At 46.8% G+C, this 14,868-nt stretch overlaps 1 protein-coding gene across 4 annotated transcripts in view; it reads right to left on the bottom strand.

The window, feature by feature from the left end:
- The window catches only part of ELMOD3 (ELMO domain containing 3), a 28,894-nt gene that overhangs the window by 8,892 nt on the left and 5,134 nt on the right, over positions 1–14,868 (bottom strand). For 3 of the 4 annotated variants that reach the window (XM_081796680.1, XM_081796681.1, XM_081796679.1), the window contains exons 4-10: positions 13,796–13,873; positions 13,253–13,322; positions 8,468–8,536; positions 7,439–7,530; positions 5,923–6,046; positions 5,530–5,652; positions 2,415–2,545 (exon numbers count right to left, since the gene is read on the bottom strand). In XM_081796680.1, coding sequence (XP_081652806.1) covers positions 2,415–2,545; positions 5,530–5,652; positions 5,923–6,046; positions 7,439–7,530; positions 8,468–8,536; positions 13,253–13,322; positions 13,796–13,873 — 687 coding nt within the window. Of the gene's footprint in view, positions 1–2,414; positions 2,546–5,529; positions 5,653–5,922; positions 6,047–7,438; positions 7,531–8,467; positions 8,537–9,538; positions 9,746–13,252; positions 13,323–13,795; positions 13,874–14,868 lie in introns of those variants that run through there. The other variant, XM_081796682.1, reaches the window with a different exon arrangement.

The raw sequence follows: 14,868 nt of genomic DNA, 5'->3' as shown, positions 1-14,868 counted from the left end.
GCGCCTGGGTGGCTCAGTTGGTTAAGCGACTGCCTTCGGCTCAGGTCATGATCCCAGGGTCCTGGGATCGAGTCCCACATCGGGCTCCCGGCTCAGCGGGGAGCCTGCTTCTCCCTCTGACCCTCTCCTCTCTCATGCTGTTTCTCTCTCGCTCGCTCTCTAATAAATAAATAAATAAAATCTTTAAAAAAAAAAAAAATCTTTATTAAAAAACAAAACAAAACAGGGCATAGGAAAGGGCGCAAGTGCTGCCCTGAAGGAGCTTCTAAAATGGCCAAAGCTGAAACAATGTGAGCAACAAAATAAGTAACAATAGTACTGGGTTATAACCCATAGAATAAAATAAATATCCAGGAGCCCACATTGATATAAAAAGTAACTGAATGAATAAATAAATAGAAGAACACAGACAATTGGAATTCTTCCAATTAATAAATGTGAGAAAATGAAGGAAACAGAAATCCACCATTAGAACAAAGTTTGAGGAAAAACAGAATATTTGCACAGTCTCAAAGTATCTTCCCCAAGATACTCATTAATTACAAAGGGAAAAATAATAACTACAGTGGAGAAACCTGGCAGACATCACCTTAACCATACGACCCAAGCCAACCACCCCAGTAGTAAGACATTCCGAGCTGAGGCACAGAGAAGGGTACATCACTCCCGGTGTTCTTGCCAAAAATGCAAAACCTCAATCTGAAATTTGTATGGCAAACTGAACCCCACCCAAACTTGCTCCTTCTTTTCCATTTCAGTTAATGGCCACTCTCTCTTTCCAGTTACTCAGACTAAAAATCTCTTTTTCTCACACCCATCATCAATCCATGAGAAAAAGATGCTGGTTTTTTCTTTCCTTTCTTTCTTTTTCTTTCTTTCCTTCCTTCCTTTCTTTTCATTCTCTTTTTCTTTCTTTCTTTCCCTTTCTTTCTTTCCTTCCTTCTTTCTTTTCTTTCTTTCCTTCCTTCCTTCTTTCTTTTTTCTTTCCTTCCTTCTTTTTTTTTTAAGTAAACTCTACTCCCAATGTGGGGCTTGAACTCACGACCCCGAGATCAAGAGTCACATGCTCTTCCAACTGAGCCAGCCAGGCACCCCAATTGGCTCTATTTTCTTAAGCCCATAAGCTCAAGATTCTACATCTGGAATCTGACCACTTCACACCACCTCCTCTGAAAATACCCATCATCTCTGACTTGATTATAAAAGCCCTCACTATAGACTATTCTCAACCTAGCAGCTGATACGATACACTTAAAAGTGTTAGGTTGGATCATGTATTCCAGGCTGTAAAACCCTCACTTTATTCAGAGTAAAATCAAAAGTGCTTATCATAGCCTACCAGGCCCTCTGCCGTCTGGTCCCTGTTAGCCGTAGGACCTCCCTTCTGACTGCTCTCCTGGGCTCCTTCTGTTCCAGCTGATTCCCTGCTACCCCTTCAAGTGCCAGACACATTCCTTCCTCAGGACCTTTGCTCTAGCTGCTCCCTGTGTGTGGAATGCTCTCCCCCAGACACCAACTGGGCTAACATCTTCACCTCCTTCAAGGTCTGATTTACCTCTCACCCTCTTGTGAGAGCTACCCTGAGCACCCCATAAAATACTCTCCATATTCTCCTAACCTTACCCTACTTGTTTTTTCTCCTTAGCACTCACCACCTTTGAATGTACTCTATCATTTATGTGTTAGGCTCACTGCCTTGTCTTCTCTGGTAGAAGGATCGTTGTCCACTGATGTACCCCAAGCACTAAGCACAATAACTAGCATAGGGAATGCTGAATAGAAATTTGTTTAGTGGATGAATTCCAGGTGCCAGCATGTGGCATAGGTGAATGGCAGGATATGGGACAGATTTGTTTTCTAAAACAGTGGGACTACCACCTTTTACTGCCTGGGAAAACCATTAAACCCAACACCAGAGAAGGCTTGGACAAACCAAAGGCTACAGAAGCCACTTCTGGCCTATCAGTAAGACCATGTGTCCCTTGATCCTCACAGGTAGATCTCCTCTGGGGCACATACAGGCGACCTCTCCTCCTTCAGGGTTAGGAGAACCTATTAGTACTGTTGAAGGGGTGTCCTCAGGGAGGACAGTGAGTTGACACATTAGCATCTTTGTACACATCTAATTTTCCTAATTGTCCAGCTGAAGTGTCCATGATTTCCATCCTACAGATGAAAAAACCAAGGCTCTGAGTTGAAGCACTTGCTTGAGACACACGCTAACAAGTGGTAGAGCTCAGATTCTAGCGCAGGTCAGGCTAGCGGGGGAAGCCTGGTCCTGGTTTGCCTCGGCTGTCTTGAGAGCCTTGAGCAACTACGGACAGCCCCCGTGAGGCCCTCCTGGTTGCTTAGGAGCACCCTGCACCCACAAAGTCTCCACAGCCCTCTCCTCTGGCTTCCCCGCAAAGCCCCACCTGGATATGGTGACGAGACAGGCGGAAAATCTCCTGGGCCATCAGCAAGGTCTTTGAGTCCATCACCAGGTACAGCAGGTGCAGGAGGGCAAGGAAGCCTGCTCCTCTCAGGTCTGTGGCTGGATTCGCTCCTGTAACCGAGATGAGTAACTGAAGGGTGATGGTGAGCAATGCCAAATGAAGTCCCTTCTCCCATGAGCTTCAAGGGCTTGGCCACCCCTGCCTGACTGTAATGAGGTGCCCCTTAGCTTCACCAAGGTAGTGTGAGCATATTGGGGAGCCTGGACTGAGCCCCACACCCTTGTGATGTCAGTGGAGTCCACATGGGACTCCTGTAATGAGTCATGTAATGAGGCACCTGTGCCCCCTCTTAGCCAGTGGAACCAGCAGAGGCCAAATGGGGTACCTAAATTTCTACCCCTGCCCAGCAGTAATGAGGTGACACCCTCCTTCCCCCACTGGCGTGGTGTCAGAGGACGCCTGCTAAAATAAAAGGTTTACAGCAGATCCAGAGTGTCATTACGTAATACCCCAAATGTCCAGGATACAACAACAAAAAATCATTTGTTACATCAAGAACTAGGAAAATCTTAATTCGAATGAGAAAAGATACTTAATAGATAGCAACACTGAGATAACACAGATGTTGGAATTACCTGACAAGGATTTTAAAGCAGCAGTTATAGGCAGAATAATGGCCCCTCCAAAGACGTCCTTGTCCGAATCCCTAGAACCTAGGAATATATTTTGTTGCATGGCAAGAGGAAGTTAAGATCATAGGTAGAATTAAGGTTGCCGATCTGCAGATAGGGAGATTATCCCGGATTCTCTGGGTGGGCCCAAGGTATTCAGAAGAGTCCTTAAAAGTGAGAGAAGGAGGCAGAAGCACAGAATCAGAGAAAGAGATGTGAGGACAAAACCAGGCTCAGGGAGATGCTCTGTTCCTGGCTTTGGAGGAGGAGGAGTGAACATGGCCTCTAGAAGATAGAAAAGGCCAGGAAATGGAGTTTTTCCTAGAGTCTCCAAAAAGGAATGCAGCCCTCTGCCACACTGATCTCACCCCAGTGAACCTGTGTCAGACCCCTGAGCTACGGAGCTATAAGACAGTAAGTTTGTTTTTTGGGTGCTTGGCTGGCTCCATTGGAAGAGCATGTGATTCTTGATCTCAGTGTTGTGAGCTTGAGCCCCATGTTGGGTGTACAGATTACTTGAATAAATAAATTAACTTTAATAAGTTTGTGTTGTTTCAAGCTACTAAATTTGCGGTAATTTGTTGCAGCAACAATAGAAAACTACTACAGCAGTTATCATAAAAATGCCTTTGATAAATAATTACACAGTTTGAAAAAAATGTAAAAATAGGAAGTCTCAGCAAAGAAATATCAGGTATAAAGAACCAAATAAAAAACTTATAACCAGAAAATATAACTAAAATTAAAAACTCACTCGATGGGCTCAAGAGCAGAATAGAGACAACAGCGGAAAGAATTGGTGAAACAGAAGATGAACAATAGAACTTATCCAATCTGTTGAACATAGGGAGAAAAAGAAAACAAAACAAAATGAGCAGAGCCCTGGAGATCTATGAGTTACAGAACAGAGATCCAAAGAAATGAACACAGCCTCTCACCTGTGGAACAGCACAGAAGATCTAACATCTGTCATCTGAGTCCCACAAGAGACGAGAAAGTATGCGGCTGAGAAAAGTACTTCAAGTATTCACTCACGTGGAATTTAAGAAACAAAACAAATGAACAAATGGGAAAAAAAAAAGAGACAAACAAAAAACCCAGGTTCTTAACTATAGAGAACAGATGGTTACTAGAGGGGAGGCAGGTGGGGAGATGGGTGAATAGGTGAAGGGCTAAGAGTACACTTATCTTGATGAGCACTAGGTGATGTATGGAATTACTCAATCACTATATTAGTCACATGAAACTAATGTAACATTGTATGTGAACTACACTGGAATTAAGGAAAAAAGGCACGTGAAGTAATAATGGCTGAAGATAGACCATATTTGGCAAATGACATTAAACCTACAGATTCAAGAAGCTGAGCAAACCCAGTAGGATAAGCCCAAAGAAATCCACACTAAGACACAACACAGTCAAACTCCTGCAAACTCTAAAAGATCTTGAAAGCAGAGAGGGAGAAACAACTCCTTGCCTCTCAGGGAGAAAGAATGCAAATGACAGAAGCTTTCTCATGGGGGCCAGAAGCAAGTAGCACAGTTTGCAAGAGCTGCAAGAAAAAAACTGTCAACCTGGAATTCTCTGTCCAGAGAAACGATCCTTGAGGAGTGAAGGGGAAATCAAGATTTCCTTAGATGAAGGGAAACCAAGAGAATTTATCACCAGCAGATCTACTTTAGAAAATGCTTAAAGGAAGTTCTTGAAAATGAAAGGAAATGATAAAAGGAGAAATCTTGGACTAATAAGAAAGGAAAACAGAACAGTGGAAAGAGTAAGCATATGGGTAAATACAGCCGACTTTGCTCCTCCTCTTGAGTTTTCTAAATTGTTTGAAGGTTGAAACAAAAATCGTAACACTGACATGATTCTCATTGCATATGGAGGAAAATAAGATAATTATATTATAGATGAGGGACTTAAACATGTTGTCAATACCAATGGACCAATTAATTATGGATACAGAAAATTTCCTTTTCAAATGAGGACATTTTCCTATTCCACGTAAATGTAACTTGGTATGATTTTGAAAAAAGAGTAACATAATCCAAAGACAGCAGAAATAATTTTGTTTCACTCAAAAAATAAAACAGTATAAAGCAAAATTTTCATCTGTGTTAAAAGGAAAGAGAAAAAAAAAAACTAAATCCTATCACTCTGATGCTTTCCATCTCTCTTAGAGTAAATGTCCGACAATGGCCTGTATAAGGCCACAAGGGACCTTTCCACTTCAGCCACACTCCTCACTATTTCTCAAGCATGATAAACATGCTCACCTCAGGGCCTTTGCATTTCCTGTACCCTCTCCCCTGGATATCCTACCTCAGGGCGCTAGCACGACAGGAAGAGGACTATCTGGGCTCTCATTCTAGTCCTGGATTCAGGGGTCAAGGAAAAAAAGATGAACAACTGCTGTCTCTTACCCTGAAAGCCCAGATCTTCCCAGTGGTCTCCGTGGAGGGCACAGTCAAACTTGGAGCCAGTCAGTTTCTTGTAGATAGTCTGGAGGACTTGGCCATGCACTGGGTCTTGGCTATCCAGGCCACCTGCCCGAAAACACATCCCCACTCTCTGTCGGACTGCCTGCCCCTCAGGGGGGGACTGAGTGTTTCTCAGAGAATGGTTCAGACAAGATAGATCTGGATTGTACTCAAGAGACTGTGTTCTCCTACATTTTCACCCCGTGGCTCCCGCTCTCCCTGCCAGCACGGTACATGCAAGACCTCTGGCTTAGCCTCCGCAACAGGAGGGCAAACAGTGCTCTCTGCTTGACCACATACGCAGCATCTGCCTCGGGGCAGCACCTGTGCACTCACACTGAGCAATGGTCAGGACCAAGTCCCTTTCTTCTCGGAGACCCTGGTGGAGCTTCGGAGGCCCGAAGAGGCAGTGCCGGAGGGCGGCGAGCCCCGTCCTTCGAATAGTTGGCTGGATTCTTTTCTGGGGAGGAAGATGCAGGCAATGGGCAGAGGCCTGGGTTCACCTGCTCTAATGAACTTACCATCAGGGTCAGTACAGGGACTGTTCTTGTAGAAAGAAGTAGCTCCGCCAACTAACTGGCTGGTCTCTGCGCCTTGGAAGGGGGCAGGAACTGTGAAGCACCTGCTCCATCTCTAGAGACAGGCTCTGCTGGGTCCCAGGATTTTTGTAAGTAGAAGAGATGTCCCCAGGGCGCCTGGGTGGCTCAGCTGGTTAAGCGTCTGCCGTCAGCTCAGGTCATGATCTCGGGGTCCTGGGATCGAGCCCCACGTCCCCCTCCCTGCTCAGCGGGGAGTCTGCTTCTCCCTCTCCCTCTGCTCCCCCCTCCCCGCTCCTGCTCTCTCTTTAATAAATAAATAAAATCTTAAAAAAGAAAAGAGAGGTCCCCAAGTATAGGCATTATTAGCCCGTTGTCCGCATTTGCTCCTTTGGGCTTCTCCAGAGCTACTTCCCACTGACTGTCAGAGATGGCTGGCATGGGGACCCCTGCTTGGTCTGACAAAGCCAGGTCAGGTTTCCTAGCAGGGCTGCTTTACCTTTTGTAGGTCTCTCTCTCTCTGCAGAGGGCATAAATGATAAAGCCTAGCAGTCCTCTCAACTTCCAGGGTGAGAGAGCCAGTGAGGAGGGGAGGTTAGTGGGGACTTTTTGGAGCTGGATACCTGAGGGTTTGCTGGAGCATTCTGTCCATACCACAAGGGCACCTCCTAAACCAGGTCATGCTGACTTATTGCTCAAGGGCCACTGCTGCAGATCTTAGAATATTCTGATTTTGGTAGCTTCTGGCCCTCTGAGTCCCATAAATCACCCATGAACCAGGTTTTAGGTTGAAGATCTGAAATCACAATCTTCTAAAACTACTCTTAGTCATTCAAGATGCCCCAGAAAGCCCACCAGCTTTTATTCTCCTCAATGTTTCTTCTTTTTCCAACCCCACATATTTTAAAAATTCCCAAATAAATTTCTGGTTCCCTGAAGGAATGGAAGAGTGAATGGCCATGACTTACTCAGCTCTCTAGACAGAATGCCTTGCTTCCCTAAGGAACTGTCTAGCATTTGATTCCAGACCTCCCCATCCCTAAGATGGAAGAGGAGGGAGCAGCTACACAGACCTGTGTATGGCAGGGCCACAAGAGCTCTGGGGACACAGTCCCAAAAAGGCCACTGGGGTCCTGCATGAAGCCTGGGTCCTTGGCTACTGCTGATTCTGTGCTCCAAGATTTCTTAGATGAGGTAAGGTCTTCAACTGGAAGCTTCCACCTTGCTTGCCCAGTGCCCTAGGCTGGTGGGATAGAAACCTGGCTCCTGGGAAGAAGGGGTTTTGCCTGAGACCCCAAACCTCCCTACTTCCACACCTTGAAGGAAGAGAGGTCCACGGTCTGGAAATGCTGCAGAGCCTCACTGAAGGAGATCAGCTGCCCAGGCTGGTCTGCGCTGGCCTGGCTCCCTGTGGCAAAAGGGAAGACACTCTCAGACTTGTAACGGTGGTCATTCTGTCAGCGAACATTTACTGAGGGCCTTCGCGTTGTCACCTCTAAGCCAGACACTGGCTTTCAGTGGCAGGCATCAGATATCTACAGCTCAAACCACTCTTCTTTAAGGGGCTGGCATTCTCTGCTGGGCCAGGCCCCTTCGTAGACCGGGCTGTTCAGAGGCTTGCTAGGCCAACCTCTGCAGTGAGTAGGGACAGATCTGCCCGGCAGGGGGTCCCATTCCACTCATCTGTGAGGAGGCAAGTCACTGCCTGGAGTAGGTCCCCATGTGGGAGCATGCCAAGGTCTGTTTAGGGGCCTTTCCTCACTTCCACTTTGCCCTTTCTCACACCCTGTATATGGATGACCCCCTCTCCATCTTCTGGTACAGTCCACAGGGAATGAACATTATCAGCAATTTCGGGGATGACTGACACAGTCCACTGTAATGACTTTCCAGGAGCCCAAGTAGAGCTCAAGCTAGATATGGGTCCGAGCTCTACCCTCCCACAGCTCCGTCCAAACCTGTCAGAAAAGGGAGTGAGAATTTTTACCCAGCCCTCAGAGCCTTCTAGCATGGCTTCAGCCCCTATCTCCAGAGACTTCCTTGTACGGTGAACAACCTGTTCTCCCTGGCTGCCTGCCTCCATCCTTCTGCTCAACCTCATCACCCTGCGGAAGCAGACCCTGACCAAAATCCTCCCTGTCTTCTCTCAGGTCTGAGCACGTGGCAGCCCTTTTCCCATGGCGTTCATTCCCATTTCCTCCAGAGGTGGATTTGGAAAGATATTTTATTCTATGTCAGGGAGCTAAAATGAGAACTCTCAGGAATTCTAATCCCAGGGTCACAGAAACGTTAGCCACACATGAATGGTGCCTTTCTTAGCAGCACAGTGCCATTCCTGCAGTTACCTGTCTCTGTCCGGATGTTGTCCACAGCTTCCCATTCTTCTTGGGCTCTGAGCACCTCCGCACTCACAACTGCAAGAGTGAGAAAAGGAGACCCTCTGAGACCCAGGGACGTCCGGATCGCTGCTGCAGCCCCAGCCTTGTCTGTCCACCCTGGGTCCCGATGCCCTCAGATACCCTCTCCACAAGGCTGCCAGAGTGAGCAGATCTGATGTCAACCCTGCTCAAAACCCTCCAGGGATTCTCCATAACTCTCCAGATAAAACCCAAACTCTTCAGCACAGCATCTAAATACTTTCACAGTTTGGATCTTTCTTCCACCCGTAGCTGTGCCCTAGGGCATCCAGAACTCCCAGAACTTCCTTAGCCCCTCCCAGCTTCTGTGCCTTTGCTCAGACAGCTCTCCCCCTGCAGTCGCCCCAGGTGCCTGCACCTTCTGGTCCCAACCCCTGTGCTGCTCTTGTTCCTCATCCTCCAGGGAACTCTGACGTCACCCTCAGCCAGCCACCTTCCCTGACTTCATTAAGTTTGCAGAGGGAGCCAGTGGGCCTCTGTGAACCCCTGATACTCAGGCTCCTCAGTGTCGTGACTGTCTCTCCCACTACACTGGGAGCCACCTGAGGACAGCGTTCTCCAGAACCTAGCGCAATGCTCCACACAGGACAGGTGTTCAGCAAATGTCTTGCTAATGAATGAAAGCACCGGAAACGGGGGGGGGGGGCGGGGGGAGCAGGAGAGAAAAAGCAGTGAGACAGGTTCTCTGTAGCCACCACATAGCCCTTTCTCCAAACCACAACTGTCACTCCAACCCGGACTGCTGGCGGTACGCCCTGCTGCTGGCTTTTCCCATTTGCTAGAGAGGAAATTAACACAACATGGAGAAAACGGAGAAACTTCAGTCCAAGATCCCAAATCGTGACCCCTCCAGCCTCCAGCCCCAGTGGTAAGAGTGAGAGGGCAGCTCCTCCTGGCCATGCAGTCTTGACTGAGGATATCGCAGGGCAATGACCTGTTTTGAAAGTATACTTGTAAATAAAATAAAATAAAATACTACCAGAAACTCAAAACACTAACAGAAACTGAGGCAGAGAAAGCTGCTGAGAGCAACTCCAGAGCCAAACTGCTGGCGAGCACTTCCTGTCCACACTCCCCAGCTGCACACAGATGACACTGTACCCCGTGTCATCACTCATGGGACTGCTGGAGGATAGTGCAACTCTTCAGCTTCTAGGGGCGAGGGAGGGCGGGGAGAGGGGTATATGACCCACAGTCAGTACTCGGTACGTGTTAGCTAGCGTCACTGACACAGGCCTGGGTTCGGGTCCAGCAGGGCAGAGGGTAGTGGCAGCAGGTGACATGGGTCTGGACTTCTGGGAAATTCAATCTTGCCAGCCCCATCTGGGGTGGACCGAGACCCCGAGCCTCAGGGCTTCCAAGCTAGATAACTTCACCGGGATACAGACGGCTTGGCCTTGGATGGTGAAGAGAATAAAACTTCCAACCAGCATGCTGGCCCCTGGGAGATGAAGAGGGAGAAAGCGGCTGAACGAAGAAGAGAGTGGGGCGGCAGCAGGGACTGCTCTTACGGTGCTGCAAGGGCTGTGTCACCCCTCACCCTCACTGACGCCCGGCTTCACGGACTCTTCACCCTGCAGGGCCTCGTTTCAAGCAACTTGGTCAAACTTTTTTTGTCTTTAAAGATTTCATTTATTTGAGAGAGAGAGAGCATGAGCAGGGGGAGGGGCAGAGGGAGAGGGAGAAGCAGACTTCCTGCTGAGCAAGAGCTCCTTGCAGGACTCGATCCTAGAACCCTGAGCTGAAGTCAGATGCTTAACCAAATGAGCCACCCAGGTGCCCCTCTTTTCTTTTTAAAAGATTTATTTATTTATTAGAGAGAGAGAATGAGAGCCTGAGTAGGGGGAGGAGCAGAGGAAGAGGGAGAGAGAGAATCTCAAGCAGACTCCCCGCTGAGCGCGGAGCCCAAGGTGGGGTTCCATCTCACAACCCTGAGATCATGACCTGAGACGAAATCAAGAATTGGCCACTTGGGGCACCTGGGTGGCTCAATCGTTAAGCGTCTGCCTTCGGCTCAGGTCATGATCCCAGGGTCCTGGGATCGAGCCCCGCATCGGGCTCCCTGCTCGGCGGGAGGCCTGCTTCTCCCTCTCCCACTCCCCCTGCTTGTGTTCCCTCTCTCGCTGTGCCTCTGTCAAATAAATAAATAAAATCTTAAAAAAAAAAAAAAGAGTTGGCCACTTAACTGACTGAGCCACCCAGGCACCTCTCAACCTTTCACCTACAAACAACTTGGCAGAAGGCTGTGAGCCAGGAGCAGAAACCTCACCTGCACCTGGGAATCTGCTATGACTGTGGTTAGTCAACACAAAGTACAAGTCTCAACTAGCGGTTGCAATCTGGTCCCTAAAAACTGGAGACAAGTGTCCAAGGCATAACAAGAGCACTTCTTCCCTTTCCTCTTGGAACCAGGGAGACTCCTCCTCATCTGAAGATGATCCTGACATAAATACTAATTTCCTCCAACAGAAGAAAATGGAGGCAAAGCACAAATCTTCAGGATAGCAATTGAAGCTCACATTAGCACAGTTCCCTACCTTTCTTCCTTTTTCAACTGCCTTCATTTGGGCTCTCTTCCACTTAACCATACGGGGAAGAGTATCACTGAATTAGTAAGCCTGTCTATCTATCTACCTATCTACCTTTTTATTTTATTTTTAAACATTTATTTATTTGAGGGGGAGAGGGAAAGACACTCTTTTTTTTTTTTTAAAGATTTTATTTATTTATTTGAGACAGAGAGAATGAGAAAGAGAGAGCACATGAGAGGGGGGAGGGTCAGAGGCAGAAGCAGGCTCCCTGCCCAGCAGGGAGCCCGATGCGGGACTTGATCCCGGGACTCCAGGATCATGACCTGAGCCGAAGGCAGTCGCTTAACCAACTGAGCCACCCAGGCGCCCGAGGGAAAGACAGTCTTAAGCAAACCTCTGTGCAGAGCACGGAGCCCAATCTCATGACCCTGAGATCATGACCTAAGCGGAAACCAAGAGTCCAATGCTCAACCCACTGCACCACCCAGGAGCCCCGTTTATTTAATTATTTTTAAAGATTTTATTTATTTATTTGAGAGAGGGAGAGAGGGAGAGAGGGAGACCTCAAGCAGGGGGGAGGGGCAGAGGAAGAAGGAGAAGCAGACTCTCCGCTGAGCCGGGAGCCTGGCATAGGGCTCGATCCCAGGACCCTGAGACCATGACCTGAGCCGAAGGCAGACGATTAACTGACGAGCCACCCAGGCGCCTGTTTTAAAGATTTTATTTTTTTAAAGTAATCTCCGGGCGCCTGGGTGGCTCAGTTGGTTAAGCGACTGCCTTTGGCTCAGGTCATGATCCTGGAGTCCCGGGATCGAGTCCCGCATCGGGCTCCCTGCTCGGCAGGGAGCCTGCTTCTCCCTCTGACCCTCCCCCATCTCATGTGCTCTCTGTCTCTCTCATTCTCTCTGTCTCAAATAAATAAATAAAAAAAATCTTTAAAAAAAAAAAAATAAGGTAATCTCCAATGTGGGCCTCAAACTCACAACCCAAGATCAAGAGTTGTATGCTCCACCAATTGAGCCAGCCAGGTGCCTCATAAGCCTATCAATTTAAATGAGCTGAGAACAATCTGGAAGAAAACTGTAACTGTTTAATACGACTAAAAATATGTGGCACAGGGGCACCTGGGTGGCTCAGTCGGTTAAGCATCTGACTTCGGCTTAGGTCATTATCTCAGGGTTGTGCGACTGAGCTTTCCATGGGCTCAGCAAGTGCTCATCTCGGAGTCTGCTTGAGACTCTCCCTCTCCCTCTGCCCCTCCCCCCTGCTTTCTCTCTCTCAAATAAATAAGTAAATAAATCTTTAAAAAAAAATCTGGCACATAAATGCTACTTGTACTGAAATATAAAATGTTTTGGCATTTAAGGCAAAATCTCTAATAAATGTTAGGTTTGTCACCACACAAAGATAAAAATCTATTAGAAGAAACTTCACAGATCTCCAAATAATTTTTCTACATTAGAATATTTTTAACAAGCCCCATATTTGTGGAGATTACATTTTCAGTTTGCAGAATTTCAAGATAACAATACATAGCAATGAGCACTCGTTATAGATTTATAATCTGTGCTCTAAGCACTTCACCTGAGTTCATATAGTCCTTACACAATTCCCATCACACAGGTTCTGACTCACTTTCTGTCTTATAAATGAAGTAAGTAAGGGTTAGCAGGTTAAGAAACTTGCTCAAGGTCATACAGCTGGTGGGTGAAAGAGGCAGGATTTAAACCAGAGATATGGGACTCTAGGTGTTTCTCACCTGGTGAGTGGGCCTTTCTGTGTCATAAATCAGCGAGTGAAATGAACTTTAAACAAAGTATACGAAAGAATCATGTAAAGCAGATAAAATAGGATACTTTTTCAAAGCCGTTTCACATACACTGTCTCGTATCATTGTCGCAATATCCCTTTGAGGACAGAGAAGGCACTGATCAACCTCCACAGCAGATATGGAGATGATATGATTTGCGCAAGGCACGTAATAAGCTGCTTTGAGTGCTAGATTAGGACTCAAGTCTTTTGACTTCTAATCCAGTGTTGATTCTAATTTTCCTTGAAGAATGATAAATCGTAAAATTCTATAGGACAAGTACTGAGAGAAATTCAAATGATGAAAAGTAGACCACGGGGACCTCTAACTTGGTTCCCACCCAGGCTCCTAGGGCGCTAAAGGGGACCTTACCACGTGGCTCCCATCCATTTGCTTCTGCTGTCAGGGCCCGGAGGATGCCATGGTTCTTCAACTCCGAGATCTGTAGGGGCAGCTGACCTTTAGTGTGAGGGTGAATCCATACCTTCCCATCCACACAAACATGCCCCACCCACAGAAGAGAATGTCTTTGGAACTGGAGGTCAGAAGGATGGGTTGATTAAAGTCAGTCTTAAAGAGAGGCACGTGGAAAACTCCAACTATCATGTACAAGTCAGGTGAGGTGGGGACAAGCATATGCTCTCCTTGAAGAATAAACGAAAATTCACACAACTCAACTGAGACTGTGGTGTGCCTTTGGTATTCCCACTGCTCTTTGTATTCTGCTTCCCTGGAGCAATTATCTTACTAGCTAGAGGTTGTTTTGCAAGTTTGTGCCCCACAACTCCGCCCCCAAGTGTGAGCTCCTGGAAGCAGGGTCTCTGCTGTCCTGAGTCCCTGGTGCCTGGCCCCACAGAGCAGCATGCAACAAAAGCTTGTATGGGCGGGAGGTACTGGGGTGTGGGTGACATGTACAGGAATTCCTCTGAGAGCCCGAAGAGCACTGGTGTCCTTGTCATACGGTGGAGGATACGCAGCAGACACACTTTCAACCTATAAGACAAAGCAGGGTCAGATTCTTGGGCACATATCAGTCCTCCAAAGTTGACAGCTTAAATGTCACACCTTTTCCCAATACCACACACACAAAAATGGATGAACTCCCGAGAACTCAACTGTAAGGACTACTGTAAGGGAAAACTTCTGCTTAATCTAGTCTTAAGAGAAACTGCAAAAAGCTCAGTTAATATTATCTCAGATTTTTTGGCTCCGTAAAAGGTCTCAGGACTCTGAGGAAGTTTAGGGAGGCAGTTTCCTTACTTTTGGCCTTTCTGTTCAGCTAAACCTTTGCCCATTAGAGCTTTAAAAAAACCACTTACCAACTTTAAAAACACAAACAAAACAAAACAAAACCACTTGACCAACTTTTGCAACTCAGATTACCAATACAGGACTAATTTTCCTAATGTGTTTAAAAAAATCCTACAAATCAGTCAGGAAAAGAAACCCAGCCCAGTAGAAAAATGGGCATGGATATGGACAGCTTACAGACAAGGAAACATGCACTGCTCTGAAACAAATAAAAAATGCTCAACCTTACTCGTAATAAGAGACGTGTCAAATAAAACTAGTCCGAGATAATATTTGTCACTTATCATATGAGCAAATTTCAAAGAGTGATAACACACTGTGTTGGCTAGAAAACCAAGTGTTGTAACACACTGAAGGGTAAATTGTTCCCACCTCTACAGCTTGACAATATCTGACAAAATCGTACATGCTTTGTCCATTTTGGGCCTGCAACTGCATTCTAGAAACTTATCCAACAGATATACTCGTCCGTGTGCAAAAGGACATGCTTAGAGCGTCATTCGTGGTGGAACAGTTTGTCATAGCAAAAGGCTAGAAAAACCCCGAATGCCCACTAATGGACTAGTTCCACAAATAAAAGCATATTAACTCAATGAGCTCCGATCTAGCCATAGAGAAGAATAAGAAAGTGTTTTATGGACAATATGGAACACTCCACATGATATATTAAGTAGAAA

Source organism: Leptonychotes weddellii, chromosome 10 (genome assembly GCF_054177405.1).
Source record: "Leptonychotes weddellii isolate Sample4059 chromosome 10, ASM5417740v2, whole genome shotgun sequence".
Taxonomy (NCBI): domain Eukaryota; kingdom Metazoa; phylum Chordata; class Mammalia; order Carnivora; family Phocidae; genus Leptonychotes; species Leptonychotes weddellii.
Note: the sequence above shows the minus strand (reverse complement) of the source record. Positions and strands in the feature narration are given on the sequence as shown.